At 37.6% G+C, this 26,448-nt stretch overlaps 1 protein-coding gene across 5 annotated transcripts in view; it reads left to right on the plus strand.

Annotated features, from left to right (window-relative positions):
• SBF2 (SET binding factor 2) overlaps positions 1-26,448 on the plus strand; it is a 473,595-nt gene that overhangs the window by 426,235 nt on the left and 20,912 nt on the right. For 3 of the 5 annotated variants that reach the window (XM_081540683.1, XM_081540686.1, XM_081540687.1), the window contains 4 exons: positions 5,806-5,990; positions 10,742-10,918; positions 13,033-13,134; positions 13,836-14,021. In XM_081540683.1, coding sequence (XP_081396809.1) covers positions 5,806-5,990; positions 10,742-10,918; positions 13,033-13,134; positions 13,836-14,021 — 650 coding nt within the window. Of the gene's footprint in view, positions 1-4,430; positions 4,506-5,805; positions 5,991-10,741; positions 10,919-13,032; positions 13,135-13,835; positions 14,022-15,159; positions 16,862-26,448 lie in introns of those variants that run through there. The other 2 variants (XM_081540685.1, XM_081540688.1) reach the window with 2 other exon arrangements.

A 26,448-nucleotide genomic window follows, 5' to 3' on the forward strand; every position in this document is an offset into this window, starting at 1 on the left:
CTTGAGTTTTGTCTTCGTAAACTTCATCAACGATACATTATCTATTCCTCCACTTGGCCAGGTGACCTGGTACAACCTTTAGGTACAAAACTGTCTCTGTTTCTGTGTTGGTATCTAAGGCTCAAGGGTGTTCACCAATATGTTTCAACTACAGTATCTTTTCTTTTTTTATATTGGCCTCAGACTCATGGCTTTTTTTATGCAAGGGAATCCCCACTAGTGGTTACATTCTAATCATGGGTCCTTTCTTTGCTATTCTTAAATGTACCTGGAAAGCTGTATTTACATCTTAAGGTTAAACTATTTAATTTGTTTGTGACTCTTTCTATGCATAATGAGGCCATAATTATTATTTATGATCCCCTTCCCAAATATTTTCTAAGAATTACTATAAACTTGGTGTGTTTCCTTATGACAGATTTTTTGCTCCTAAGCAGGTCCATCTCTTAATTCTTCTTTCCCAAAGCCTCCACATCTCCCAAGGTCCCAGTGATCAACTGGAAGATGAAATGTGGCTGCTTCCTGACACCTTAAACTTCTGTGTCCCTTGAGCTGCTTTCCTTTGCCTCTTCTGATAGCATCATCCCTCCTCATATAGAGCAGCAGGAATGGACTGGGGCAAGCTTGGGAAATCTCAGAAGATTCCCTGTTAACATGAACATGGCAGGTAGACTCACGCTCAGATTGGCCAGGGCATGACTACATGTTAGACACTTGCATGCCTTGCCGTTAGTTCATTTCCTTGTTCCCATCCTCAAGTATAGAGTCTTCATTTTTCCAGAGAGCTAGGTACCACTTCACCAGCAGTTCCTCATTTACCCTGTGTGGAAAGAGCCTCCTATCTTGAAATCTCCCTACCAACCTCCTTTTTTCTCTTCTATTTTCACTGTTTTTCCGTTCCTTTTCATTGTCATAGAATCTTAGTTCTTGGTTTCCTTCTTATGCTCTCTCCACTGTGCCTCTTACCTACCCTGATGAATGAGGGTTTAGACTGACCTCCACCTTCTCCTTCACCCTTTTGCATCTAGGTGGTCATTTAGCATTGAGCATGCATGTTGAAGAGTTCCCAAGACAGGAGAAACAACCTTTTTGATGCAAGAACCAGTTAAAAAAAAAAATGAAGATGTGAATAGATAACATTGCTTTTCATTTAAAATGACAGTAGGTTTTGTGCCCTATGAGGAAAATGCAGATATTTGCAACTTGGCTAAATTATCTTGTGTAGAAAAATGCCATGAGAAAATCTACCTCTTAAATATAAAAGTGAAATAGCTGGGTGTATTTGAGAAGTAGCCACACGGAGGAAAATTTTTACATTTTTCCTCCTTGACATTTCCACAGCCCTTTAAGTTCCTCAGCAGTGTTATTTTATCCTTGAAATAACCTTCAGGACAGGTGTTTCAAGAGACTTTGAGAGATGACATGACCTAGCCAAGCTCACTTAGCAAATAAGAGCAGAACTGGGACTAGGATTAGTTCAGTCCATTTCAGTGCAGCATTCCCTGAATATAACTTATACCTCATGCATTTTGCTAGGCATAAGGTTACATTGATAGATATAGTACGCTGTCCCCACATCCAACCCTAGCATCTATTTTCCTTCTTTCCTTGCTTTGTTCTGAACAGAGTAGAGAGAATAATACCATTGTTCAGGAAACTCTCATGCTCTGAACAACACTGCATTCCCATGGGTGGGTTGAACTAGATCACTTCTTCCCTGAAGCACCCTCTTTATCCAGACCCTCCTGGACAGATCCAGGCCCACATGGTTGCTTAGGGAACAAGACACGAAGAGTTTGGTTCAGTTACATTCAGGTTCAAACTGCGGTCCCATCACTTAGTGTGTGATAGGAAGCAACTTAGGAAACCTTCATTTTCAGTGTCCTCATCTGTAAAATGGAGATAATAAATAGTATCACTATTGAAGTTATTGTCATTATCGTTGCTTAATACTCCACTGAAATAGGAGGGAAGTCTATATTTGAATGTAAATTGCCTTAAGTCGGGTTGCTCCTCACTGGCAAAAGGCAAGCAGATAAAGGAAATGTGCCTTAGGCCTAGACCAATAACTTTCAAATTTTTTTGATCATGACTTACAGATATAAAATGTATTTCTTACTGTATGTATACATATACATTTGTATATATATGCAAAATGTATATAGACTATAACGAAAGTTTCACAAAACAATATGCATATATACACCACAAGCAGTGCACATACCTTTTTTCCGTTCTAAACTGTTTCACTTCTTTAAAAATACAGTTTGACCTTCTAAAATCATTTCACAGACCACTAAGGAGGACTCTGCAGTTTGGAAACACACACCTCCAGGTTGGTGTTAACATGCTCAGGACACGTATTTGACACTTGAGAATCACTTAGGAAAATAAGTAGACCTCACCACCAATGAAGTAGTGTCATGCCTTTGGTTAACATGATTGCCAGATGGAATTACAGTTGTTTAAGTCCTGTGTTGGCCCCATATTAGTACAGGCTGTTTTCTCATTGCTGATTTTCTGCTCGGTAATAATACTTGGCAGTTTTTCGTTAATGAGGCTCTGTTTGAGAAAGTACTTAATTATTTTAAAATTTAATATCCCTTTTGTTCTTTCAGGGCAAATAACTGAGTTCAGGATATAGTAGAGAACCACAACAGCTTACATGTATCAATTTTCAAAAAGAAAAGAATCAACAAATGTTTGCAGTACCTACATTTCAGGCTCTCAGCATGGAGATAAGACTGTTTGTGGGGAATTCCCTGACAGTCCAGTGGCTAGGACTCTGTGCTTTCACTGCTGAGAGCCCAGGTTCAGTCCCTGATTGGGGAACTAAGATCCCACAAGACGCATGGCACAGCCAGCAACAACAAAGACTAAATGTGATTAGGTCTCTGCCCTTGGGAACACACAATCAAGTAGAATAAGATGTGCGAATAATCACAGTGTGCTATGGGATCAGAGTTCAAATAGAGCTCTCTACATCTCTGGGGACAGTCAGGAATGCTTTTCAGAGTCTACATTGTTCCTGGATCTTAAGGAATAAGGAGTTTTTTATCAGGTAAAGAAATGAGAGAGGTCATTCTAGGCTGAGGGACTAGCGTAAGAAAATGATATATTTAGAGAACAATATCTCAAAGTCAGGGAACCAACCACTCAGGCGTCACTGTAGCAAGCATTTACTAATCTGTGTTTCAGTATGAAAGCTCAGAACCTTGACAGAAAGGAGACTAGTAGGCTCACACACGGCAGGCCTTGTGCCTCTTTCAGGTCTTTGTTCTGTCTTGTAGTAGCATTTTCTGTGTACCATCAGCCAGAACCTCTGCAGCCCTGAGCTTTCTGACTTCTTTTGGCTACTGAAACCATCAGTGCCCTTCATTTCCTGTTTCCAAAGGAGTGAGGCAGAAATGAAAGATCATGTCTGATGATTTTCCTTTTATCAAATTATGTCATATTTTATGTAGTTTTGAAATAGATAGCTTAATTATCCTGCCATTAATGTTGTCAATCCTTAATAAGTACAGAATCATTTTTCTTAAGTAACTTGAACAGTTCTTTTGCTCAGGAAAGAATGTAACTGTGACTGACTTCTCACCATGTTTGTTATTACCAGGTAAAGTTTGCCACAGTCATGAAGCACTTTCTGTCAGAAAAAAAAAATTACTCAAATTACAAAAGTATTATCTTTGATACTACCTATCATTTTGGTGCAAGTAGGGATTTTAGGAGAAGTCATTACGTCAGCCATCACAAGCTATATTTTTTGTGGCATTGGGTATTGTCACAGGATCATAAATTTTTGCTGTGCATAACTGTCGGCTTATGGAAAATAAATGGAATTTCCAAGTGAAAAGAGAAAAAAGAAGATAGTGTGGCAATGCTTACTGCTCTACTGCAAAAACATGCCCTTTGTTATTCCAAATGGTTGGTAGAGCTTCATTCCTGATATGACGACCTTGCTCAAAGAATAAATGTGTTATATAGCAAATCGTATTTGCGAATCAGTCAGCCTCATTAAATACCAGGACCAATGTATTCCTAACATTCACCCCCTCCCCAAATTCCTTAATTTTATTATAAAAATTTGTTTCTCACCAAATGACAACCTCTAAAAGCTTATTCCATTTGGTATAATTTTTTAGTGGCACTCTTTGCTGTGCTGTCCATTTCATTGTGCTTATAATATTTATAAACAAGTGCTGAAATTTCATTTAACAGACACTTAGTTCATCTTTTTGTGTGACTGTTTATTTGTTAATCAAATAAGCTTTTTATTTGTTAATCAAATCTTCTGCTTTTATTATATTTACATTTTCCCTATTGTTAATTTAATTTTTAAAATTAACCTGTTCTTCTCTTACGCAATTTACTCTGATGTTTGCTGCTATGTACATTTCCTTCCTCCTTCCTTCTTTAATCTTACCTACCAGTGCATGGGTACAGAGATAAATGTTTTACTCAGTCCAATCCCAAATCTTCAGCTAAGGGAAGAGTCCATAATCAAGGTACTGTATTATTTGTCCTGATGTATCACTCTTTTTAACCATCTTCATATGAAGGCATATGTGTTACAAGTGACTTTTTTCACATTTGTTTGTCAAATTATATTCTTTATTCTCATCCACATTCTGAATTTCCTCTGTGACTTCATTTACAAAAAAATTAACACTTGCCATAGTATCTAAGAAAACTCATAGGTTATAATAGATTCATCCATATTAAGCAGAAATTACAAAACCTTTTCTTGAGAACTGGTCTTCTGACCCTATAGATGATTATAAAGAGAGAAGCAGACGTGACATTATCATGGTGACTTCTGGTCACCTAGAAACATGGCTTGATTTAATATTTGTCAAAGATTAAAGCTTCTCAAAGAGCCTTTCCAAATCTAAAGAAGACACTTTAGGGAAGCAGTAGCAGTGTTATGTACCCCTGTGACTCCATCACCAGCCTGACATTACAGTCTATGGGCATTTCTAAGGACCTCTGTCAAATTCAAGATGTATTATATGCCTTTGTGTTTAAATATTTAATATTTGATAGTCTAACTTGCATATAAAGTGCTTGATTTTTCTAATTAATATAATTAAGCTCAACTTATGAGATTCTTCCTAGTAGCTTAGCTTCGTCTTTCCCTTAGAAGACATCTGCCTCTGACTGTCCCTCTTAAATAAAGCCTCTTAAGAGTGAAATGCGCATTACTAAATTATAACTTTTCACTGTTTTTCCTGGATACTGGGGAAAAAAAGATAAAAATATAATCCTTACTGACTTAAAATTACATCATTTTGGCATGATGTGCAAATATTAATTCTAAGTCCAGCCTCAAATTTTAGTGGGTTTAGTAAAGTTCTGATTTATTTCTTAATGTGGATTTCTTATTGAACTGACTGACTAAAGCAGAAAAATGTTCCTTACTTCTTTCTTGAAGCCATGAGGAATTTACTCCCATGTTCTCCTCCCTAGGCTTCATTATTGCCTCCTGCCCACATTTTTCTCTTTCCTAGAGTCAGTGCACTCTATTTATGATCTCAGTATATATTTATAAATACTGAATTTATATCTGTATGCAAAAATAGAATTGACTTGGGTGATTTCTTAGGTTCCTCTGAGCCAAATGATTTTTGAAATGCTATGTTGAATAATGCTTATATGATGCAGATAACCAATATGAAACATGATTACTTAGATGAATTAATTTGCTGTTACCTCTAAAACCATACCCGCAGAGCATGCATCTTTTTCCCTATCCAGTGGCATTCTCACATCAGATTATCTCACTCAACTGTTTTGACTTTTGTGAAGGTGTTTGGGCAAGTCTTCGCTCTAGCACTCGCCTGATCAGCTCTCCAACATCCTTCATTGATGTTGGCGCCCGGCTGGCAGGCAAGGATCACTCGACTTCCTTCAGTAACAGCACTTACCTGCAAAACCAGCTCTTGAAACGTCAAGCAGCCCTTTATATATTTGGTGAGAAGTCACAGCTAAGGGTAAGATTTCTTTTTCTCACTTAGAAACTTCATGGATACAGGAAGGCAGCTTCTAAAACTTATTTCATAAACCAATTTTCCTAGAATTTTTTTTTTTTTTTTTTTTGCAGCTTGGATTCTTAACCTGGAGTTAATAATTAATCTCAAAAAAATCAGCTCATGAATATGTTTACATATGTATGTCTATCTGTACTTATGTAGGAGATACATATACATACACACACATGCATATTTATTACCTATGAAAAAAGTGCTTATTCATAATCATTTTTTTCTTTTATTGAAGTATAGTTGATTACAATGTTGTTAATTCCTATTTTACAGCAAAGTAATTTGGTTACACATAATGTATTCATTCTGTTTTTAATATTCCTTTCCATTATGGTTTATCATAGGATACTTTTTTTAATTGGAGGATAATTGTTTTGGGCTTCCCTGGTGGCTCAGATGTTAAAGAATCCACCTGCAATGCAGGAGACCCAGGTTCGATCCCTAGGTTGGGATGATCCCCTGGAGGGCATGGCAAGCCACTCCAGTATTCTTGCCTGGAGAAGCCCCATGGACAGAGGAGCTGGCAGGCTACAGTCCACGGGGTCATAAAGAGTCAGACATGACTGAGCCACTAAGCTCAGCACACACATATATACATTCTTTTTTTAATATTCTTTTCCATTATGGTTTATCATAGGGTATTTTTAATTGGAGGATAATTGCTTTACAATGTTGAGTTAGTTTCTGCTGTACAACACCATGAATCAGATATAAGTATATATATATTCTTTCCCTCTTGAGCCTCCCTTCACCCCTCTAGGTCATCATAGAGCACCATGCAGATCTCCCCATTATATACAGCTTCCCACTAGCTATCTGTTTTTTACATGGTAGTGTATATATGTCAATCCTACTCTCTCAATTCATCCTGCCTTCTTCCCCCACTGTGTCCACAAGTCCATTCTCTATGTCTGTGTCTCTATTCCTGCCCTGCAAATAGGTTCATCAGAAACATTATCTAGATTCCTTATATATGCATTAATGTACAATATTTTTCTCTTTCTGACTTGCTTCACTCTGTATGACAGATTCTAGGTTCATCCACATCACTACAAATGACCCAATTTTGTTCCTTTTAGTGGCTGAGTAATATTCCATTATTATATACGTACCACAACTTCTTGATTGTTAATGGGTAAAGTAAGTTGTGGTACATAACCATTTTGAAAATCAGCATAAACATCAAGACTATTAAGGAGTATACATTTAAAAAAAGAAGGCTATTCAGGCTGTGGTTTTCCACTCTCTCAGTTCAGCTTCCAGAATCTGTGCCCATGGCAAAACAGATGTTTCTGTTCTTCGTAAACCTATTGATAAAGCTATAGGAAGGAAGAAGAGTGGAAAGAGGAGTATGGCATATGGAAGCAAGGGAAGGACAAGGTTGTACTTCTTAAGTTACATTTTTTAAGATTTCTCAAGGCTTTATACAGAGACACATGTCCTCCTAAGACATGTCAGAAAATGTAAAATATTAATTAGCTGCTAATCAACTTTATTCTTTTCAATTATTATGCTAAAGAGCTTCACTGTGCTCAAGTCCTCTAAATTGTAAAGACAGTCTCTATCTCAAAAAGCAACATTAATTCTTCTGGATTTAATGTTTTGCAATTCACACATTACAAAATAAATTTCATCATTACTGACAGGTGTATGGGAAATAAAAAGTATTTGTTAATTAAGAAATCCTCTCAAGTTTAGTCCAGGGCTGCAGTGAGCACTGGACAATATAGGCAGACCTTCAGTTGAACTAGGCAGACCTTCAGTTGAACTGAAGAATGGAGGCTGCAAGCAGGATCCCTCAGGCTTGGTCCAGAGGATTCCAGAGCCTGAGTCAGCTCCTCTGTGGCAATCTAGCTTTGCTGGCACTTCTCCTGCTGCCTGGACTGCTGTAGTCACTTAGTCTCCAGGCTCTAGGGTAGAATGAAACTGCTGGGTAATGCTCAGTTTTTAAATATGCACACGTGTCTTCTGATGCAGCAGGTAATCTTACGTCCACAAAATAATTGGGACATTTTTCAACAGTAGCCCAGGGAGGCCTGCACAGCCTCCATGGCACCAGTGTCTTTACCAGAGCACAGACTTTTCACACTTAAGCACACCACTTATTTATGATCTGAGTCACTCCCCAAGGTTTGTCTCCTGAGTGCTCATCTCTACCATTCCCTTTGCATATCAGTCTTCAGATAAGCTGTGTGATCGGGCATAAACAAGTAAGAAAGACTGGCCACTTAAGACCCTTCCTCCTTTCCTCCCTCCCTTCTTTCTTTCATCAATACAATATTATATTTAAAAAGCGTAGTTCCATAATCCCAAACATAATTTCTGGCACATTAGTTATTAGGAGTTTTGTGTATCCCATTCACGTTTTTTTATTGAACTCCGTCTATAGATTGTGGGTGCATGTCTCTTTGATGTGTGCCTCAGTCTAGCCAGCACAGTGCTGCCTAGTTACAGCTCCACACCTTTTTCTCCCAGCAAAAGGAAACACAGGAAACCAATAAGTGAGAGTGACTTGTTCTAAATAATCTGGAATTGGCTTTATTTACCATTTTTAATTCACACACTTTAATATCTTGGTGACAAATCCCTTATAATCTAAGAGTGTGTCTCACACTGTGGTTGATAACTCCTGCTCTGTAAGGTGAGTGTGAAAGTGCCATTCTGTCGGTCGTCTCCAAGTCTCTGTGACCCCATGGACTGTAGCCCGCCAGGCTCCTCTCCCTGTGGGATTCTTCAAGTAAGAATACTGCAGTGGGTTGCCATTCCCTTCTCCAAGGATCGAACCTGGGTCTCCCGCATTGCAGGCAGATTCTTTAACGTCTGAGCCACCAGGGAAGCCTCTTAAGGTAAATATACCTAGCTCAAGTGTAGATGGGAAATAGAAAAGAATCTAGTTGTCCTGAAAAATAAACTAATTTTTATGTATTAGAAGTTTTTTTTAATTTATATAACACAACATTTTAAATCAATTTAGTAGAGTATACATCAATAAAAAGTTTAAAAAATAAAGTAGATAACAAAAAAAGACCTGCTGTATAGCACAGGGAACTATACTCAGGAACATAGATGTTCAAATATCTTAGTAAATATATCTGAATTGTAATAAATGTTTTGAATTGTATATAACTTTTAAAGTAAAGCAAAAAAAAAGGTTAAAAAAAACTTGAAAATGTGACTGAAATTTGACACATTGATGATAAAGAAACCAAAATATCCAACAATTTGGAAAATTATCCAATGACTGAAATACTTATGAAGTCTGTTATATTATATAACATGGAAACATGTTATGGCTTGAGATAAAGAACCTAGCAGTATGAGAACATGAGTTCTTTTCTGTTTTCCTTTATCATCTATATGTAAAATTACAGTAGCATACAGCTTATTTTTTATTGAGATACAATACAATCCACTATAGGATTTTTTCCTACATTTTAGATTATTTCTTTAGAGTAGCTCCCTAAAGGTGGAATTACTAAGACAAAGAAACTTTTTTTCTTAATATATGTTGGAAATGCTCTTTAAAGGGAAAAAAAAAACTTGAGGGTTTTTGCTTTTTACTTTAAAACTTTTATAGGCCTTTAAAAAATACTCTAACCAGTATAAAACATGAAATGGACCCTATATATAATCTTTGGCAGCAATTTTGCTTAGTTGTGGTAAAATACAAATAACAAAATTTACTATCTTAACATATACACTTTAGTAGTGCTAAGCACATTCATATTGTATAGTCAGTCTTTAGAAAACAGATGATCCAGTTTAGAGTAATTTGGGCAGGATATGAAGAAAGTGAAAAGAACATGAGAAAATTCATTCATTCTTTGCCATAAGAAGCTGGAGAACTTTTAAATCTTCAGAAGTAGGCAACTAGATTATCAAAATAAACTATTTCAGTGAGCCATCAATTTAGCGTTCTTTAGTTAATATTGAAAACTCACCTGGAAAAACTCCATGCGGATTAAAAGTACAAAAATTCTGTATGAATTTTTATTTGAGTAAAAGTACTCAAATAAATATAGATTGAAATATATGTCATATTGAGTGGAAAAAATTGTCCAAAAGTTAGACATCAACAAAGCCTGTCATTTTTACTGTATATCATTTTTTTATTGTTGGCTTTAAAAGAATAACTACAATATTAGTCGTCTTAGGACAGTGAGACAGTGATTTCTATTTCCTTCTCAGTGTTGACTCTGTTTTTTTTCATTTTCACAGTGACTATGTTTTACTTGCATAATAAGAAACAAATGTGTATATCTATAAACTTTAATTTGTAGAGCCCCGGAACCTCAATAGCGTAGTGCCTTTTAATTGTCACGCACATCTTAAGGAGATTTAGTTTACAGTTTGGGATTAGTCGTGCATCATTGGTTCCTCTTTAGACTTCCGGGTTCATGGCCTTATAAGTGGCTTCTATTTGGTGCTATAGGCTCCATCAGATAAATTTCCAGTCTACAAGTAGCCTCCTTCAAGTTCTCAGAGTGAGAAGTCAAGTCAAACCACTAGACCGGACTGAATATCTCTTTCCAGCAATACTGACTCATTAGCCACACAAGATTGACCTTCGTGACCCATTGCAGCCCCTGAAGCTCCTTGGCCTCAACTGACTGTATATTATTAAGCATTGCCCTGTTGAGAACATTGCTCTTATACCTGTTACACTTCATCTGCCTAATTCTCTGCATCTTCATCCACAGAACTTCAAGTTAGAATTTGCTTTAAATTGTGAGTTTGTTCCTGTTGAATATCATGACATCCGACAAGTGAAAACCAGTTTCAAAAAGCTGATGAGGGCTTGTGTTCCAAGTGCCATCCCTACTGACTCAGAAGTGACCTTCCTAAGAGCCCTGGGAGACTCTGAGTGGTTCCCACAGGTAATATTTAAAGCAGCTTGTCTTCTAACTCAAGGAAAGAGAGTCCCAAGGGGATATACAGAATTGATATTTGAGGGAAAGAATATTGTATTCCCCACTACCTGACACTCTCTCCCCTTCTTGTGTGTCCTCTATAAAGGCCTTTCAGATCCAGGGCACCAAGTGATGTAGGAGATGCAGGGGTGGAATTCTTCATCCTTGGGTTTTTCTCTGTTACTGAAATATGGTCTCCATAGGATGCTAAGAAAGATCATTGTTTTTAGGTGGAAGCTTTTTGATACATAACAAATTTAATCAACATGTATTTATAAGGCTTCTGGTCTGTCATTAGCAGAGTGATAATCCAGGACAGAACGTGACTTCTATGTGGCTCCAAGGGCCTTTTCCTCTTACTTTCTCACTTTCTTTTTGTCTCTGCCTGTTTCATCTCTCTGGATTTTGGATTCATCTCCCAAACCAGCCCACCAAAGGCACTTTGGATGCCCCGAAGCCTTCTTAAGGTTTAGGAAAAACCACTTATATCCTTCCTTCAGCTAAGTCAGTCTTGTGATGTTTTCAATTGAACTCCTATCGAGAAATTAAGGAAATAGGTATGCCAGCACATAACCCACATGTCTTCCAAACCACAGGAAGAACAGTATTTATGACATGCATGTTTCATACACTGATGCAGACATTTGGCCAAGAGCCTCTCTGCAGGACAGCCTTGTCTTTAGGCCCCTCGTGCTTGTTCATTACTCCTTCTCCCCCCACAGGAGTACGCAGCCCCTCTCTCCCCTGTCTACATCAACCTCCAAGTCTCCAACCTCTTTTTTTTTCCCCCTTCCTCACTTGAGGAGGAAAATGGATTGTTTCCCACAGTACATGGAACTAAAAAGGGGGTGGGGGGAAGCAAGGAAATGATGTAAGTACCCAGGACAGTGACTATTCTCAAGGTACTTAAACTCGAGGAAAACAGCCACATATATAATTAGCTATAAAGTCTGTATGAGGCTGTGTTAATTACTGTTAAGGCAATTCAGGATACTTTGAAGTAGCCATGGAAGCTGAGCAATCAGTACTCCCTTCTGTTCCTAAGCTATGAGCCCCAGCCCCAAAATGTTCCCACCACTCAACCTATCCATCTGTTCTTCATTCTGCTCCTTACTTCATAGTGGATCCATATCAGAAATTAGTGACTAAAAACAATGGAAAACATTGCCCCACTTGGGATACTGACAGTTTAAAAGTTAACTTAGAGCAAATGCTAACTAAGCCCAAGAGAATTCAGGCCTGGTAATAGTTGTGTTATAGGAACTTTTGGGTGAGGAGCTTCAAATAGCCTAGCTCTTTAAAATATGTTGGTGGGGGTGTTTAAATTGCAAGTTGGATTCATTCTACAAATTATGTCAAGTGAGGCTTAAAAAAAATTTTTTTAAATCAGAATGTTACACATTTAGTTTTGAGATCTATATGCTCTGCTCACAACCTAATTGTTCATTAGGGACTCTGTTTGAGTCAACTGGCTTGGCTCAAAAAGCTGAGCCACAAATGCAAGTTTTGTTCTCATTTGATACACAGTACAAATACTTAAGTGTACAATTCACATTTGATAGAAGCAATATTTTTTATAATTTCTCTAGGGAGATGCATTTTACATATATTTTGTAATATTTTTCTTTCTCCTAAGATTTTTGGTATGGATATTTTCTGTAATATAAGAGGCTTTTAAAATTTAAAAAGTGTACAGTTCAGTTAAAATGAAAAATACTTTTTAGTATATTTACAAAGTTGTGCAGCCCTCTGAGATAAAATATACTACATCATATAATAAGAAATTTTAAATCCAATAACTGTATTGCAAGGGCCACTTAAAACCTGTCTTTGCCACTCCATAGAATTATAGCTCTTTGGCTTTGAGGGGAATCTTGTGAGCTCAATTTGTTTTAAATTGTGTTGTTGCTTAATCTTGATTTTGATGAAGAGTTTTAATTGTTTAAAATTTATATGATTCTTTGTTGTTGAAATATTTTATCCCTAACTTGTTTGATTATCTAAGGTTGATAGCAAGTGTGTCTGTTCTTGGTGCTCAGAAAGCACTTGGTCTAAATCTGGCCTCTGTTCCTTTTTCTTAGCTTCATAGGATATTGCAGCTGGCTGTGGTTGTTTCAGAAGTACTTGAGAATGGTTCCTCAGTTTTGGTGTGTTTGGAAGAAGGCTGGGACATCACTGCACAAGTAAATTATTAAACCATATTTTCAGATAGTTTTATATTTGTATTTCAATTGAATTATTTTAAAATTCTGCAGGTGAATCTTTTGTATAATGACTAATGTGTTTATGGACAGAGAAGGTCCTCTGTTAAACACTGCCTGGTATCCATTAAAAAGCTCTGTGCCAGGAGTTCCCAGGCCCTCCATAGCCTGGGCGCTCTGACTCAGGTCATCAGGCTCCACATGGCATCACCGCAGATGTACCATGCAGGCATGACCAGCAGTGTAGAACACAGGCCGTCTTTCCTATGTTTTGTCAGTTCTTTCTCTGGTTCTGTTAGCCCCTTCTTTACTCACGCCAAAGTATGAGTGTAATCTACAGGAAAACGTTAGTCTACATCTCCCAGAAGATGTAGGTTTGAACTGATCCTCTGACCTTGTTGATTAACCTAGGAGAAAGCCACAGTCAGCAAACTGGCCAGGCAAGGATTAAATTCTTAATTCTCTGTAGAAAAATGTAACCAAAATGAATTTGAGTCTTGCTTTTTAATGGAAAGCTTGTAGAATTAATACAATTAGTTGTCCTGGACAGGTTAGTGAACAAATTTGCCATCCAGATAACTTTGCTTGTAGAGTAGCTGTCATCAAAATGATGTGCTTTGTCTTAGCAACAGGAATTTTTCGGGGCTGAAAGTAATGAAGTATCCAACCTGCTTGTGCCCTAGGTGACCTCCCTGGTTCAGTTACTCAGTGATCCCTTTTATAGGACGCTTGAAGGCTTCCGGATGCTGGTCGAAAAGGAGTGGCTCTCTTTTGGTCATAAATTCAGTCAGCGGAGCAGCTTGACCCTCAGCTATCAGGGCAGTGGTTTCACTCCAGTCTTCCTACAGTTCTTAGACTGTGTACACCAGGTAAGTAGAGCAAGTTTAAATTGACTAGATACAAAAGAAAGAACAGAACTAACATTCATTGAGTATTGCATTGCTGTGCCAGCTATCTTTATGTCACAACTCTGATGAACTCAGCCATACACTTGATGAAATCTCAGCAGTAGATTTCTGGAAATGGAAAAGAAAAAGAACTAGTTGGTTTCTTCTTTTTTAGTTTTTTGTTTATTTATGTATGGCTGCGCTGGGTCTTCATTGCTGCACGGGCTTTCTCTGGTTACAGCAAGCAGGGGCTATTCTCTAGTTGCAGCGAGCAGCCTTCTCATTGCAATGGCTTCTTGTGTTGCAAGCATGTGCTCTAGAGTGCTAGGGCCTCAGTAGCTACAGCACACAGGCTTCATTGCCCTGCAGCATGTGGAATCTTCCCAGACCGGAGACCAAATCCACGTCCCGTTCCTTAGCAGGCAAATTCTTAATCACTGAACTGCAAGGGAAGTTCAAACTAGTTGGTTTCTGAAATTAAGACAGCTGAGCTGGTTGTTGAGCTTGACCCCAAGTGAAGGGGTTATTCTTGTTTAGTCACTAAGTCATGTCCGACTCTTTTGCAACCCCATGGACTATAGCCTTCCAGGCTCCTCCATCCATGGGATTTCCCAGGCAAGAATACTGGAGTGGGTTGCCAATTTCTTCTCCAGGGGATTTCCCAACCTGGGGATCAAACCCACATCTCCTGCATGGCAGGTGGGTTCTTTACCACTGAGCCACCAGGGAAGCCCCAAGTGAAGGGGTCAGCACTCTAAATTACCACCTACCAAGAAGAACAAACTTGGGCTTATTCTCTAAGAAGATTTGATCTAGTGTAGAATAGCAAAAATCTCTAGGTGATGTTGGGACTTGAAATCCTACACATGGTCTTCCCAGTTGGGGAAAACCCTACCTCATGCCTGAGAATTTAGGAGAGGTAGAGCCTAACCCTCGAGAAGGAATCAGGGCCCGACCAGGCAAGCCTCTGAGGTTGAAAACAATGGCTCAGTTCTACTGGATGACATAATCAGGACTAATCAAAGGGCCAGACAGAAACAAAGGTATGTAATGCAGTCAAATCCAGTGGGAACAGGGAGATGATGTGAATGTTCTGGGCTCACTCCTACCTTCATCTCAGGTCTTGTTCAGGATTGGGCTTGAGAATTGGATGGCACTGAGTTTGCAAGTTGAAGGTGTTGGCACCAGTGGCTGAATTGGCCTGGGAAGAACAAGGTTCACGCTTTCAGCTGTGTTTCATCAACAGTGAATGGGTTCTGACATGTCAAACATATTTGTCAGAATGGTGAACCTCTTTGAAATTGAAATACCTTGGCCTCAAGTATCTATTGGAAGGAAAAGTAAAAATGTTTTTAGGAACCAGTTTTGGAACTAGGTCATCTTATGTATGTTTGTGTTTTGTTTTGTATTCTATTAATCACTTTACCAGCTTTATCAATTCACTTTATATTTTTAAAAATTTATTTAAAGTGTATAATTCAGTAGTTTTTAGTGTTCATAGAGTTGTACAATTACCTCGAGCAATTTCAGATTATTTTATCACCCGATAAACAAAATCCATACACATTAGCAATGACTTTTACACCACCCCTACCTGGATGCCATTTCCAGCATACACACACACTGGAGGTTATGTTTTTGATTGCTCCACAGCTTTTTAAAGACCTGTTGAATAATTTTAATTGATTTGAGCAACATCTGGAGAAGCTGGCCACAAGGTTGAGCTTATACTTTTAAAATCTTTGTAGCAAATGATGTATTTGCTTCCAGTTGGAATATTAGCTTTTTGACTCAGATTCCTTTCAGCAAATAGATAAGGAGGAAGTGTGAAGCCCAAAGGAGGAAGTGTGAAGCCCATTGTCTGTGAAATAGAAATTTAACTGAGACCAAAGGAGATGTGCAGGCATCTTTTCTCACTTCTAAATAGGTGAAAGCATACAAGTTCTCCATGAAACACTTATCTCACACTTATGCTAACCAAGTGCACTAGGCTATTTCCTGCATCCCTGTCTATGTCCCACCCCCCTGCAGTCATTACTAATACTTCTGACCACTTACCATACATGCCAGGCACTGTTCTCAGCACTACATTTTATTTCATGATTCTTTCTAGGTAGTCTTTGAACCTTTTCCAGGCAGACCTCTTCATTTGTATTCTAATGAACCATCTACAGAATTCTTTGATAGCATCTATACGCTAGAATCTATCTATTAATAAATGTCTGTTGCCTTCTACTTAGACTGAGAATTCCTGGGAGCAGGGTCTGTGTCATATTAGTCTTCATATCCCTAATATCTAATTATAATTTCAGTCTCTGGAATGTAGTATACCCTCAGTAAATAAGTACAACAAATGAATACATGAAAATTTGAATGACCACCTGGGTCAGCCTTGTTCAGGCTCTCATTACCCTTAATCAGGACCATCTCAGATATCCTAAGTACAATTGCTAATAAAATCTTCTGAATGCTTAGATATGATGCTGAAATCTTTAAAGCAGACAGAAACTTTCAGTGGCTCTGTGTCATAAAGAATTACTCTTACTTACATCCAACTTGAATATAATACAGTCAAAAGTCACTTGAAAGGTTTTTAAGGCTCCTCACTGGATGTCTGTGTTGTCTCAATAAGTACACTCAGTTTTACCCCTGCATTGAAATAATATCACTGTCTATTCAGTTGAATACTAGATGAAGCAACTGACTGTCTTTTAATGTCTTTGGCATATAAAAATGTGTATCTTTAACAATTAAAGTCACAGTCTTCATAATGTGGTGGTCACACTTAACATGTAGGGATTAAAAAGCACAATAGAAAAAAATCAATAAAACCAAGAGCTGGTTCTTTGAAAGGGTAAACAAAATCGACAAACTTCTGGCCAGTCTCACCAAAAAGAAAAGAGAGAAAACCCAAAAAAAACCCAAAATAGGAATGAAAAATGAGAAATCTCAGCTGATACCACTGAAATACAAGGACCATAAGAGAATACTATGAACAATTACATGCCAACAAATTTGACAAGCTAAAAAAAAAATGAACAACTTCTAGAAACATTGTTGTATTTAGTCACCAAGTCTTGTCCGACTCATTTTGCAACCCCATGGACTGTAGCCCACCAGGCTCCCCTGTCCATGGGGTTTCCCAGGCAAGAATACTGGAGTGGGTTGCCACTTCCTTCTCCAGGAGATCTTCCTGACCTAGGGCTCAAAGCTGTGTCTCCCGAATTGGCAGGCAAATTCTTTACCATAGACCCACCAGGGAAGCCCTCTAGAAGCATAAAACTCACCAAAATTGAATCAAGATGAAATAGATAATTTGTACAGAGTGATCACTAGAAATGAAAGAACCTGTAATTAAAAAAAAAAAACTCCCTACAAACAAAAGTCTAGGACCAAATGGCTTCACAGGTGAATTCTACTAAATATACAAAGAACTTCTACTGATTCTTCTCAAATTCTTCCAAAAGTTTGAAGAGGAGGGAACAGTCCCAAAGACATTATATGAAGCCACCATCAGTTACCCTGATGCCAAAACCAGACAAAGATACCACTAAAAAAGAAAATTACAGGCCAATATCTTTGGTGAATATAGATGCAGAAATTCTCAACAAATGTTAGCAAACTGGATCCAACAACACAGAAAAAAGGTGATACACCTTGGTCAAGTGGGATTCATCCCAAGTTTACAAAAATGGTTCAACATATGCAAATCAGTGTGATGCACCACATTAACAAAGACAACCAAAAACCACATGATCATCTCAGTAGATGCAGAGAAACCATTTGGCAAAATTCAATGTCCATTCGTGATAAAAACTTTTACTAAAGTGAGTTACAGGGGACATATCTCAACATAATAAAAGCTATTTATGACAAACCCATAGCCAATATAATACTCAACTGTGAAAAGCTAGAATCTGGAAGAAGGATGCCCACTCACACTTTTATTCAACATAGTATTGGAAGTCTGAGCCACGGCAATCATACAAGAAAAATAAAAGGTATCCAAATTGAAAGGAAGAGGTAAAATTGTCACTACATGCAGATGACGTGGTACTATGTACAGAAAACATTACGGACACCATACAAAAACTACTAGATCTAATAAATAAATTCAGCAAAGTAGCAGGATACAAGGCTAACATTCAGAAATTGGTTGTATTTCTTTACACTAACAATAAATATCAGAAAGGTAGTGTAAAAAATAATATCTTTTTAAACTGCAACCCCCACCCCCCCAAAAAAATACTAGGAATTAACCAGACCAAGGAGATGAAAGACCTATACACTGAGAACTGTGAAATATTAATAAAGGAAATTAAAGAGGCTTCACAGAAATAGAAAGATATCCTATGCTCTTGAATTGGAAGAATATTGTTAAAATGGCAGTACTACTGAAAGCAATCTACAAAATTAATATGATCCCTATCAAATTACCCTTGACATTTTTCACAGAACTAGAATAAATAATCCTAAAGTTTATGTGGAACCATAAAATATCTAGAATTGCCAAAGTAATCCTGAGAGGGAAAAAGACAAAGTAGGAAGCCTAACTGTCCCAGATTTTAGATAATACTACAAAGCTACATTAATCAAAACAGTGTGATATTGGTACAAAAACAGACATATGAATCAATGGAATAGAATAGAGAGCCCAGGAATAAATCCACACACCTACCTACCGTCAGTTAATCTTTGACAAAGGAAGCAAGAATATCAAATGGGAAAAAGACAGTCTCTTCACATGGCACTGGGAAAGTTGGACAGCTTTGTAAATCAGTGAAGTTAGAACACAGTTACACCATACACAAAAATAAACTCAAAATGGCTTAAAACTTAACCATAACACCATAAAAATCCTAGAAGAGAGCATTGGCAAAACATTCTCTGACATAAACTGTACCATTGTTTTCTTAGGTCAGTCTCTCAAGTCAATAGAAATAAAAATAAACAAATGGGACCTAATCAAACTTACAAGCTTTTGCACAGCAAAGGAAACCATTAAAAAAAAAAAAAACAACTACTGAATGGGAGAAAATATTTGCAAATGATGTGAACATCAGGGTTTAATCTCCAAAATATACAAACAGCTCATATGACTCAACAACAAAAAGAAACAGCCCAATGGAAAAATGGGCAGAGACCTTAATAGACATATTTCTTCAAAGAAGATATACAGATGGCCAGTAGGCACATGAAAAGATGCTCAACATTGCTAATCATTAGAGAAATGCAAATCAAAACTGAAATGAGATACCACCTTCACCTGTCACACCAGCCACCATTAAAGTCCCCAAATAAATGGTGAAGAGGGTGCGGAGAAAAGAGGTTGTGGAGAAAAGGGAACTTTCCTACACTGTTGGTGGAAATGCAAGTTGGTGCAGCCACTATGGAAACAATATGGAAGTTCATCAGAAAACTAAGAACAGAATTACCATATGATCAGTAATCCCACTCCTGGGCATATACCTGGGCAAAAACTAAATTCAAAAAGATACATGCACCCCTAAGTTCATAGCAGCACTATCCACAATAGCCAGGACATGGAAACAACCTAAATATGAATGGATAAAGAAGATGTGGTATGTATATGCAATGAAATACTACTCAGCCATAAAAAAAGAATGAAATGCAATGGGATGACCCAGAGGGATGGGATGGGGAGGGAGGTGGGTGGGGGGTCCAGGAAGGGGAGCACATGTAAACCCATGGCTGATTCATGTCAATGTATGGCAAAAACTATTACAATATTGTAAAGTAATTAGCCCCCAACTAAAATAAATAAATTTATAAAAAAAAAAAAAGAATGAAATAATGCCATTTACAGCAACATGGATGCAACTAGAGATTATTATACTAAGTATGTCAGAAAGAGAAAAACAAATACCATATGGTGTCACTTATATGTGAAATCTGAAATATGGCACAAATGAACTTATCTACAAGACAGAAACAGATTCACAGACAGAGATAAAACTTGTGGTTGCCAAGGAAGGTGTGGGGAGGAAGAGGGATGGATTGGGAGTTTGGTATTGGTCAGTGCAAACTATTACATTTAGAATGAATAAATGACAAGGTCCTATCGTATATAGCACAGGAAACTATGTTCAGTCTCCCAGGATAAACCATAATGGAAAAGGATATTTTTTAAAAATGTATATGTATGTATCAGAGAAGGCAATGGCACCCCACTCCAGTACTCTTGCCTGGAAAATCCCATGGACAGAGGAGCCTGGTAGGCTGCAGTCCATGGGGTCGCTAAGAGTCAGACATGACTGAGTGACTTCACTTTCACTTTTCACTTTCATGCATTGGAGAAGGAAATGGCAACCCACTCCAGTGTTCTTGCCTGGAGAATCCCAGGGACGGGGGAGCCTAGTGGGCTGCCGTCTATGGGGTCGCACAGAGTCGGACACGACTGAAGCGACTTAGCAGCAGCAGCAGCAGCAAGAGCCTGATGCTGAGTAAGCAGTCTCAAATGGTCACACACTGTGATTCCGTTAGCATCACATTTTCAAAAATGACAAAATTACAAAGATAAGACTCATAATTATTAGTTGTGAGGGTTTGGAGAGAGTAGGGAAGAGGAGAATAGGTATGACTATAAAAGGGTATCATGAAAAACCATTATCCATCAGCTGGTGAACAGAGGAACCAAGTCTGGTATATGCTCGCAGTGGAATATTACTCAGCAAAGGGAATGAAATAATCCACACAACATGGTCTTGTCTAAAAAGCATGATCAATGAAAAAAGAAATCTCATCACAAGGAGAATCTGTTTTTCTTTTATCTGTATGAGATGGTGGATGTTAGCTAAACACATTGTGGTAATCATTTCATAATATATGTAATTCAGACAACCATGCTATATGCCTTAAACCTATACAATGACATATACCAACTATTTCTCATTAAAAGCAGGGAGAAAAATAGGTACAGACTACACACTATATGCTTATAGGATATCCTACAAAAGGCAAAATAGTGGTAGAAAAATAGATCAGTGGTTGCCTGGAACCAGTGGTCAGGGAAGGGAGTCAGCTCCAAAAGGGCATGAGCAAACTTCATAGGATGAGGGAACTATTCTGCATCCTCATTGTGGTGGTGGCTACACCACCACAATTACACTCGTTTTGTGTGACCAAAACGAGTCAACCTGTATGCTTAAAATAGGAAAATTTTAGTATATTTAAATTGTACTTCAATGAACCTGAAAAAAAATTTTTTTAAATAGTAACTCCAACCTGTCAATAAACTGGAGTTCTAAAAAAAGATGACAACAGCTCTTTAGTTTCTCTAAAAAAAAAACTTGCCCGTGTGATACCCAGAGGGGACTTATAAACCTGGCTGCCTGCTTTCTGGAAGCACAACAGGAAATAGGTCCAGGGAAATCCCAGTGAAGTATGCAGGGTTTTACTTTTTCCATACACGGTCAGTCTCATCATTAATGTGTTTGTGCAGCAGCACAGGTGTCCCCAAGTCCAGAACTTCCCAAGTTTGGTTTTTCAAGACAACAAACCTCTTGTCTCTTGCCTGCAAGAATCACATGACTTCATGGGGTAGGAAAGGACCCTGGAGGTCTTAGCACTGCCTCTCTAGACTTAACAACTGTCCTCATTTTTAGCCCCTATCTTACCCCTTTATGGGCTTTCCTGGTGGCTCAGACAGTAAGAATCTGCCTGCAATGCAGCAGACCCGGGTTTAATACCCGGATCGGGAAGATCCCCTGGAGAAGAGAATGACAACCCGCTCCAGTATTCTTGCCTGGAGAATTCCATGGAAAAAGGAGCCTCGTGGGCTACAATCCCTGAGGGTAGCAAAGAGTCCAAGACGACTGAGCAACCCCATAAAGGGGTGACACTTACCCCTTTATAGCACTATAGCACTTGGGCCCGAGACTTTTTGGGTTTACAGAGCAAACTCTTACTTTTCAAATCATTTTCATCCTACAGGCATCCCAGTATAGCTTCTTATCTTCTATCATTTTCCGCTATTCTTACATTTTCTATCTTTCAGAATTTTCTTGATCTTCTACTGTCTCCTGCTCCCTTTGTCCCCACCTCCTTTTCGACTTTTTACCTTTTAAAAATTCCTTTTCTATAATTGAGGGAGAATTGCCAGGGGTTGTGTTTGTATGGCTGAATTTGGCTTAAAGTTAAATGCACTGTTAAATGTGTTAAATACCAATATTCAACTTGCAGACTTCTGCATACCTAAATATTAAGAGTCAGCAAAAGAATCCACTCACAGTCAGAGTCATGGAATATTCTCATATAAGACACACTGTCCTCACAGATGGGAATATCATTGTGTCCCAAGTATAATAATAATTACTTGAAATGTAATACTTGTATTTTATTGTTGGGGGTGGGGTGAGTTGAACAGAAGCATGAATAGTCTAGAATGTTGGAAAGTAACCTGTGTTCTACAAATACCTCTTTAATGGTGTAACCAAAGCAATTCAATGTAAAATAAAATATGAATTATATTTCTCTTACCTTTAGAATTCATTACAATAGATGCTTAAACTGTGTATTGTTAAGTTATATAAAGAAACTTGGGACATATGTTTAATTTTTGGAACTTTCTTATTTTAAATAAGAGTTAAAATGCAAATATTCTGTATAAACCAATCAGTTCTGAAATTGAAAACAAAAGTTGACTTTTAATGAAAGCTCAATTACTTGCAGGCGAGTGCTTCACAGGATCCAAAGACCCATTAGTATGATTTCAAATCTGGTTGTACCATGTTTAAAAAAAAACAATTAAAATATAAATTTTTAAAAATTTGTCTGAACCCTTTAGCTTAGTACCCTAACATAATTACTTGAGTGCAGGCAAGTCATGGCAAAGTGAGTATATGACATTAATTGCAGTATTTAAAGAATGTTTGGCTGTGATAGTTTTGGTGAAGTAGATTATTTTGTGCTGAAAGGGATTATATATTCATTCAAAAACAGAAGACTATAGTTAACAGACAGTGCTTTTGATTCTTGCTGACTTAATTATATGGTAGTGTTTCCTCATCTCTTACATACTGGTTTTAGGCATTAGAAAATGCCTTCTTGGAATACCTTTCAAGTGAACACTAATGCTGTACATGACTCTCCTTTGCCAGACAGTACGAATTAGTGCTGTCCTCAGTCTCACAGGAGCACAAAACAGTGCCAGGCCCAAGAATATTTTAAAAAATAAGTGCAAAATTATGCAGCAGCAAGCGAAACTTTCCCAGGTGGAACGTGTTCACTGCTTATTAACCATTTCTAACATGCTAAATGCCAAAAGGCAATCCATGGAAGTATGCTTCGACTTGCCCATTAGTACTAATAGAGTTACAAAGAAAACAGATGAAGCACTGATCTTAAATTAGAACTGCCTCATCATATAAAAAGCCATTGTTTACGCCAGTATATCCAGGTGTCAGATGAATTATAAATGCTGGATCACTGTTTCATAATAGCAACATCTGGCAGATTTTTTGTTGCTTCTAAAAGAAATTGGCTTAGCCCTGATGATATCATTACAGGATGCTTCCTTTTCTTAAAATAGTTGAACCAAAATCAGAAGGAAAATACAGCCAAAAAATTTGTTTTAATTACCTAAAATGTCTTTCTAAAAGTAAGGGGAAAAATTGTGTATAGTATGAATTTGAAAACATGGCATGTAGGAAAGCATCTCCTTTATTCCAGCATTAGATTAAATCTTTGAGTGCATCTTAGGACTTTCTCATTATTTCCTACTTGGAGAAAAACAAGTAACAGTTATAACTTTGCCTTTGAAGTTTATTCAGTTTGTAAATTGACTCACTCTGGTCTGACTTTGTGATAGGATTCTCCTCACAGTCATTGCGTGCCAGCACTATGCTAGCACTATGCTAGGTCCTATTCCAAAGAGAAAAGCTATTTGCCTTTTAGAGATATGAGCTTTCCCTGTGAGTACATATTTGAGCAGCTAAGCTTTCCCCTCACATAGGTCAGTTACTCTAAAATGTATCCATGAGTATTGGCAAAATAACTACATTTAATGGATTCATGGTATATTCAAGAGTTTCTGCTGTCTGCCTGCTTCCCAGTCAACTGAAAATTGGCAAAACTGGCATACTCTAAGCTGTTTTATAACAAAGCAATTGCATGTTAAAAGCTTTTAATGTTTGAGCCCATAAAGTAAGTTTGAGTTTGCATATTAGTCTCATTTACTAATTTTTGATCTTTAACAAATTATTTAACCTCTTTGTACTTCAGTTTCTTTATATATATTTATATATGTGTATCTCAGAAGGATTAAAAATCTTATGTGAAATGATTGGCACAGAAGGTACACAGTTAATGTTTGTTAAATCTTAATCTGTGAAATAACTTTTTTTTTTTTTTACCTACCTGTTAGCTACCTGTTTTTTCTAGGGTGTGTCTAGTATACTCATAATTTTTAAAATGTTGATACCATTAAATACATGTTCTCTTGTAGCTTAATATTTGTAATTCCTGAAATAAAATCCAATTTTAACTTATTATATTTTATTCCCAAAATGTTGATTTTTCCTGAGATTTGAGTCATAGCTTATTTTTATGAGTCTTTAAATTTTACAAAGTACTTAATGGCATATGGGCAAAAAGTAAGACCCTATAAATTCATATTTCTCCAGATTCCATTTCATATTCTCTTCTTTTATAAGTGAAATTGGCAAGTTTTAGTACTTAATGGAAAATAAAACCCAAAATGCCTCAAACCACTTAGTCCTAATATTTTAAATCTGTATATTTTTTTTCTCTTTATCAAGGTAAATACAAAATTGTTTTGAACAACAGAATCCAGATGATGACTGAAAGAGGCCTAAAACTCTGTTCATCAGCATATTTGGGGAAGTGCTCACATAGAATTAATTTATAGGCTGAGATGCCTATCATTCCCAGTTCTGCATAATACAGTACAGCTAAATTTATTTGAAGCAGACTTGCCTTTAGGCAAGTTGTAGCCAACAATAAAGAAAACTAATGAAACCAAAAGCTTTTCTTTGAAAAGATCAGTAACATCAATAAACCTCTAGCCAGACTGAAAGGAAAAAAAGACACAAATTACTAATATTAGAAATGAAAAAGATGACATCCCTACAGATTCTACAGATAGTAAAAGGAGCATAAGGGAATACTGTGAACAATTTTGCATCAGTAAAATTAAAAATTTAGTTGAAATGGACAGATTCTTTGAAAGACACAAACTATCCCACTCACTGGAGAAGAAATATATAACCTGAATAGGCCTATATCTAGTAAAGAAATTGAAATTGCAGCCAAAACTTTTCCATGTAGAAAGGTGGCTTCAGGCCTCAGTGGCTTAACTGGCAAATGCTACCAATTATTTAAGGAAGTGAAAGTCACTCCGTCATGTCCGACTCTTTGCGACCCCATGGACTATACAGTCCATGGAACTCTCCAGGCCAGAATACTGGAGTAGGTAGCCTTTCCCTTCTCCGGGGGATCTTCCCAATCCAGGGGCTGAACCCAGGTCCTCCTGCATTGCGGGCGGATGCTTCACCAGCTGAGCCACAAGGGAAGCCAAGAATACTGGAGTGGGTAGCCTATTCTTTCTCCAGTGGATCTTTCCAACTGGGAGTCGAACTGGGGTCTCCTGCATTGCAGACAGATTCTTTACCAACTGAGCTACCAGAGAAGCCCAGGGAAGAAATAATAGCAATTCTACAAAAATTCTTCCAGAAAATTTAAGCAAAAAGCAACTCAGTGTATGAGGCCAGCATTACCTTGGTCTGACAAAGACAGAAGAAGGGAAACTATAGATCAGTATCTCTGATGGTCATAGATTCAAATTTTCTAAACAGAATTTCAGCAAATCAAATTCAACAATATATTTTAAAAGTGATATACCATGGTCAAATGGGGTTTATTCTAGGAATGCAGTCAGTTTCACACTTGAAATCAATCAGTGTAACTCACCATATTAAGGAACTAGGACTTCCCTAGTGGTCCAGTGATTAAGAATCTGCCTGCTAGTGCAGGGGACACAAGTTCGATCTCTGGTCTGGGAAGATCCCACGTGCCCAATTAAGCCAATGCACCACAACTACTGAGCCCATGCTGTAGAGTCTGAGTGCCACGTCTACTAAAACCTGCAAGCCTAGAGCCCATGCTCTACAACAAGAGAAGCCACCAGAATGAGAAGCCTGTATACTGCAACAAGAGTAGCCCCCACTCACCATAACTAGAGAAAGCCTGTGCACAGCAATGAAGACCCAGTGCAGCTAAAAAACATATTAAGGGACTAAAAAAAAACCCATACAATCATTTCAATAGATGCATGGAAAAAGCTTCTGACAAAATATAAAATTCCTTCCTTGTGAAAATTCTCAGAAATTTTCTTAAACTGTAAACAGTATCAAAAACAAAAAAACCTACA

Source organism: Giraffa tippelskirchi, chromosome 11 (assembly GCF_054371585.1).
Source record: "Giraffa tippelskirchi isolate mGirTip1 chromosome 11, T2T-mGirTip1v1.2.pri, whole genome shotgun sequence".
Lineage (NCBI taxonomy): Eukaryota > Metazoa > Chordata > Mammalia > Artiodactyla > Giraffidae > Giraffa > Giraffa tippelskirchi.